At 46.9% G+C, this 6,000-nt stretch overlaps 1 protein-coding gene across 1 annotated transcript in view; it reads left to right on the forward strand.

Annotated features, from left to right (window-relative positions):
• The window catches only part of LOC133274627 (AF4/FMR2 family member 1-like), a 29,938-nt gene extending 24,820 nt beyond the window's left edge, over positions 1 to 5,118 (forward strand). The window contains exons 18-23 of the mRNA XM_061464118.1: positions 255 to 385; positions 1,538 to 1,609; positions 2,220 to 2,322; positions 2,413 to 2,450; positions 3,039 to 3,253; positions 4,970 to 5,118. Coding sequence (XP_061320102.1) covers positions 255 to 385; positions 1,538 to 1,609; positions 2,220 to 2,322; positions 2,413 to 2,450; positions 3,039 to 3,253; positions 4,970 to 5,091 — 681 coding nt within the window. The 3' untranslated portion in view covers positions 5,092 to 5,118. The remainder of the gene's footprint in view (positions 1 to 254; positions 386 to 1,537; positions 1,610 to 2,219; positions 2,323 to 2,412; positions 2,451 to 3,038; positions 3,254 to 4,969) is intronic.
• Positions 5,119 to 6,000: the final 882 nt, after the last annotated feature.

A 6,000-nucleotide genomic window follows, 5' to 3' on the forward strand; every position in this document is an offset into this window, starting at 1 on the left:
ACCAGACAGTAATATCCAAAAACTGTACAGATAATAAATACTTGGGGAAACCATTGGTCAAGAGGAAGAGCTACAAACAGCCAGAGCACACCCAGACCACATTAACTGTCACCTGGAGGCCTGGCCCGCATCTTTTTCTTCCTTCAACTCCTGACTTACTAGGGAGAAAAAGGGAATGTGGGTACACTTGAGACATTTGGGTACACTCAGCCATTTTTGTCGTAGTCTAAAAAGGAGAATATTCTTCCCAATAGACTGACAAGATTGCGAAGGCCTTTCAGTACCTAGAATCTGCCCTTTTCTTCATCGAGTACGGAATTGCCTTGGAAGCGAATGCACAGAATTTCGCCTACAAAATATTCCAGGACACCACAGATTTCATCAAGTAAGCAGTTTTCAAAGCAGCATGTTTGGAGGGGAAGGGTTAGTTGCATTGCTTGTTTGCACCTGTGGCAGCTGTGGGTTCCCACCATGGAGCAGAGTTCAGGTTGCTGTACAAGCACGAGACAGGCCATGCAAAGGCACCAGAGACAAATCCTTTGAAATGGTTCAGCATTGCTTATCGGAAGAAGTAGGCGCCATGTCCTCTTGAGCATTTGAGCCTTGCAGCTGAGCTACACCAGAGAACACCGGTTCTGACAAGAAAGGGCATGAAGGGATTTTTCCTTTATCCAGACCTGAAGTTGCTTTTGCATGCGAGCTCAGTAGCATTTCAGTTTTAAAAAGCAAAGCAGCAATACAGCATGTGGAAGAGCAGTCAGTGCCCCAGAGGTCTTGCAACTTGATTGAAGGCAGACTTTACTGGTTTCTGCCATGTGTTTTTCTACCAGTACGCTTTATTGGGGCTTCTTTTAGCACCCTTCCCCATTTAGTTTCAGAGCCATAGTAGATATATGCAGGTAGTATGACATACACGGGCCATGTGACATGTACAGGCAGCACAACCTGAGGAACCATGTATTGGATAGGAGGGAGACAGGTATCAGTTTATTCCTATTGAAATGAGGGGATGTATGAGTGTGTTTGAGAGTTGATTTGATGCCTTGCCTCACAGCTGAAACAGCTGTCAGGTTTTTCTGTCATAGCCTGCAAACTTTTAAAAGGAATTGTTTGCTTTCTGCTCTTGAGGGACTGTATTTCCCAGCTGCTGCTGTTGCTTTGCTTTGCTTTCAGAAAGCAGAGTTGCTTGGCTGTGTTTTACCAAGCGACGCATTTCCTCTAAGATGTCTGCCCCAGGCCATTAGGTGGCCCATGGGGAACATCTACTTGAAGGGGTGCTGCCTGTTAATCGTGTAAGAGGAGAGTGAGTCACATAAGAGGCCGTTATCTGTTCCTGTGGCATGGAAAACAAGGCGTTTTGAGACAGTCCTCTGCTCAAGGTCATAAAAGCACTTGGTGCCAGGACTAAGACCTCAGGGCATGTTCCCTGACTTTTGGACCAGCCTTTGAGATAATGGCATGCACTGTTTTCTCCTATAAAGAGCGGGCCATCAGATCACTGACGGCTGACAAGGTTCTCCTTCTTTTGTTTCCTTAGATTCATCATGACGCTAAAATACTGTATGAGCCCCTCAGCACCTTCACATGAAGAAATCTTTACCGTGTTATGGTGCGTAACTCTTTTTCTGTGCCTTCGTACTTTTTAGACTTGATCGAGTGAACGACTCATTACTTTCAGGGGAAAAGGAATGAGTGAAATGGGAATCAGGGTTCTGCAAGGAAGAAATCCTCACACTTGAAAATCCAGACTGAACTGGAACACCTCTAGTGTGAGCCAACATATCACAAGGGACCACACGTGGAAGGCACAGGCTCTAAAATCTGATATTCTGGTAACTCGAGAGCACCTAAGGGCTTTCACCTAAGGTGAAAGAATGCAATTTGGCTGCTCATGTTGGAGCCACCTAACTGAAGCTGTAGCTTGAACGTAGCTGAGGCACGTGGCTGCAGGGGGGCTTACTCAGCCTGTGGCACCTGTAAGAGGCTGGGCACCTGTTTATATGAAAGACCAGACCCCGCCCTCGTTTGGTTTCTTTCCCCTTGTGATTATTTCACAGTGACTTTTTTAAAGATAGGCAGAAGGAGGAGAAATCCCGAGCTTTCTGGACTTTGCAGCAGAGCTGAGGCATGCCTGCCTGCGTCCCGCAAGGCTGCTGACTGCTGAGCAGGCAGCAGCAAGCGTGAATATTGACCAAGCTTGGGTGTGTTTCTGTTGACAGCATGCGCTGCCTGTCCCTTCTGAACATGGCCCTGTTCCGTGGCAAAAAAGAGACTGCAGCAAAGTATTCCAGCATTCTGAACGACCACTTCAAGGTAGGGCACGCGTAACTGAGCTGCCAGATGCATGGCTGCGCTAGTTACTGATGGCAGCTGAGCAGCCCAAATCTAACAAGAGTTCTTTTCTTGCTGCAGAGATTTCCCACAAAAGCACCTTCTCTGTCTGTTGCAAGGTAAGATTTGAAAATACATGGGTTGTAATGTGCCCATAAGGGTGTGAGTGAAAACAGCAGCTGGAGTATTTGAGTTGCAAGCTGCATGTGAGAGTGCCTTTCCATTGGCTCTTTCTTGCCACCTGAAATCTATTGTTAGGGGCCATGAGTATGTTTCTGCTCTCTCTTTCCCACCTCTTCTTGTTGGGAAGGGGTTTTCTTTGTTACGAGGTCCAGAGTTACCGTGTATCAGGCGGAGCAGGTCTTTACCAAAGAAGTGGTCAGAGGAGCAAAGAAGGTATCATCACTAGGCTGTTTCAAAGCCCTTGTTGTCATCTTTGTTCTGTTAGAGATCCTTTGATACTTAGTGAGATACCCTTCCTGTCTTCCTGGCCACTGTCCGGTAGGGTCGTGCCTTCACCCTGTGGCAGCATAACTTTGAGGTGATACCTGAATATTTGTCTCTTTAGCTCAGTCACCAATTAAGAAACTCATTTTCTAATTTGTGAGTTCTAGAGCATGTTGTCCTTTCTAGGTATCTGCAGCAGTGTTGCTGTGTATGTGGCAGCGAAAGTTAAATGTTCATGATGGTGTTTCTTTCTCCTGCAGGAGCACAGGCATGCCTTCTCCATCGTTTCCAATGCCGTCTCCTACCACTTCTCAGCGGGGAGCTGGCAACTGCAGTGGCAACAGTATGTGCTCTTCAACCGCCGTCTCCTCCGATATCCCAGACATCACCTATTCCTACGTCAACATCACTTCCTATGTTCTCTCTGCGCTTAATAATTGGGAGCGAGCTGATGCACTGATCCTGAAGAATCAGGGTAAGCTTTTGCCCTCTGGCTTTTCTGTCTTTTGTGTTGTGTTTGTACGTATGTGCATGCCTAAATTCTAACAGTGTAGCAAGCACCATACCTAAAGATCAAAGCATTACATACAGACAGCTATGGCATGTTGGCAGAGATGCCAGATGATGATATATTGATGAGTGTTGCCATTTAAAGGTTGGCTCGGCATCCTCAAATGTCTAAGAGCTAAGGGGTGAGCGTATCAAGTGCAGGGAACCAGCCAACTCGCATTTCCTGGTAACACAAGAGGCATAAGGAGTTTTTTGCTCTTTACTTTTCCCTTTGGGATGCTTAGGTTTGCTGAGTGGGTTCACTTTTACTAGAAACATTTTGGCCTGCAGCCCTGTGCTTTTGTTGGTCAATCTTCCAGGTAGTTTTGTCTTGAGAGCAGTGGGGCTGGCATCACCCTGTAACAGAGAGGCTGAGCTGCCCTTGAACTGGAGTTCTTCTGGGGCACATGATCAGTATTTGCCGGTAGCATCTCCTGACATTGCTGCTACTTTTTGTGTTTTACAGTTTTGTTGTTAAAAAGATTGTACTGTCCTGTGGTGCCGCGACAGGTACAAGCAGCGGTGAATGCTCAAAAGCCCTAGATTGGGTGCCTTCAGTGTGTAACCTGCTATTCCACGTGGCATTTGCAGCCATTGCAGTCATTTTCCATAAACCACAGCTTTCTGAGCTGCTGTGGGTGAAGGGGTGTAGTGTCACAATCTGTTGGCAAACTCAGAAAAACCCAAAAAGACCAATGTGCCTGGCTCAGTTGCTGGAAGGTTGTAAAAATTCGCTAACGAGGCAGTGGCTGGAATTCAGAGAATACTCCCGAAATGTTCCTTACACAGCTGAGCAGAAATTTTCAGCCTCCAATCTTTGTGTGTAAAAAACGAGAGCCGAAAGGTACTCTGCAACATGATTGAGACTGGAGGGACTAAGGGACTGGGAAAAGCCCATGTCACTGGAAGGCAGGTCCTACAGGAACGTCTCAGAAAGGTGACCGGAAAGGAACAGGTGGGCTGATTTCCCATAACTTGCTGTCACCTGCAGAGAAGATTGCCAGTACAGTGCAGGGTGTGCGGCCTGACAGCACCTCCCAGCAGCCTCAGATAGGCTACAAGAGCCGTCTCCTACCTGTGCAGGAGAAGGAGCATGGTGCCTGAAGTTGGTGGGAGGATAGGAGCACTACCTTAACCCTGCCTCAAGTGCCCAGCTAAAAGCAACTCAAATTAGAGCTGTATAGCCTGTCAAGCCTTAGAAATGTTTAAACCTGTTCAGTTGAGAAATCGTGATGGCTCCAGGGTTTGAGGATGGATGAAAGGAAAGGGCTGTTCTGACAGCTGTGTGTGCTTCTGGGCATCCTTCAGAAAGACGGTCAAATCTGGCCGGTTCAACATCTGGAGGAGCATGTGGCAGGGACTGGGGTGTGAACACCCAGACTTCTGCCCCCTGCCGTGGAGTCTCAATGTCCTTTTACAGGCACTGGGGGAGGTGGTTCAGTGTGTATGCACACGCGAGTGCCTTTTCCTCTCGTATGCCCTGCCGTGCGTGCTTGTTAACACTTCCCAGCCTTCTAATACCGCTGAGCTGTCTGTATTAACCACGTGTTTAACGGGACTTCCCAAGTGACAGTGTGCTGCTGTTGTTCCTCCGTGCCTCTTGTGTGAAACCAACCAAATGTTTTCTCTCTTTTTTTTCCAGAGTTTTTTGGGGAACTCGGCGCAGCATCGGAGGAGCTGTCACTGACCAGCAGCTTGATCAGACTAGTCCGCTATGTTAGACAGGGTTTACACTGGCTGAGACTGGAAAACAACATGCCTTAACTGGTGCTCAAGTTACTTAAGTTGGTTGTTCTTCTTCTTCTTAAGTAGCTGGAACAACTTCTTCTTCTTAGGTACCTCGACCAACTTCTTGGGTACCTCGACCAACTTCTTAGGTACCTAGGTACCTGCAACAATTTCTTAGGTACCTGCAACCACTTCTTAGGTGCATGCAACAACTTCTTTGGTACCTGCAACAACTTCTTAGGTACCTGAAACCTCTTCTTAGGTGCCTGCAACCACTTCTTAGGTGCCTGCAACCACTTCTTAGGTGCCTGCAACCACTTCTTAGGTGCCTGCAACCACTTCTTAGGTGCCTGCAACCACTTCTTAGGTACCTCCCAGCACTTCTTAGGTGCCTGCAACCACTTCTTAGGTGCCTGCAACCACTTCTTAGGTGCCTGAAACAACTTCTTAGGTGCCTGCAACCACTTCTTAGGTGCCTGCAACCTCTTCTTAGGTACCTGAAACCTCTTCTTAGGTGCCTGAAACCACTTCTTAGGTACCTCCAACAACTTCTTAGGTACCTCCAACAACTTCTTAGGTACCTCCAACAACTTCTTAACTGCCAGGAACAACTTCTTAGGCACGTGGAACAACTTCTTAGGTACCTCAAAGAACTTCTTAGGTACCAGGAACAACTTCTTAGGTACCTCAAAGAACTTCTTAGGTACCAGGAACAACTTCTTAGGTACCTCCAACAACTTCTTAGGTACCTTGGAGAACATCTTAGGTACCTGGAAGAACTTCTTAGGTACCTGGAAGAACTTTTTAGGTACCTGGAACAGCGTCGTAGGTACCTGGAAGAACGTCGTAGGTACGTGGAACAACTTTTTCTTCTGAAGTACCTGGAACTTCTTTTTCTTACTATCATTCTTATTTCTATTATTATTATTTCTTTATTTTTGTTTT

This window comes from Pezoporus flaviventris, unplaced genomic scaffold (assembly GCF_033815535.1).
Source record: "Pezoporus flaviventris isolate CSIRO_AGI_PZ_B2104156 unplaced genomic scaffold, CSIRO_AGI_Pfla_v1 ptg000002l, whole genome shotgun sequence".
Classification (NCBI taxonomy): Eukaryota; Metazoa; Chordata; class Aves; order Psittaciformes; family Psittacidae; genus Pezoporus; species Pezoporus flaviventris.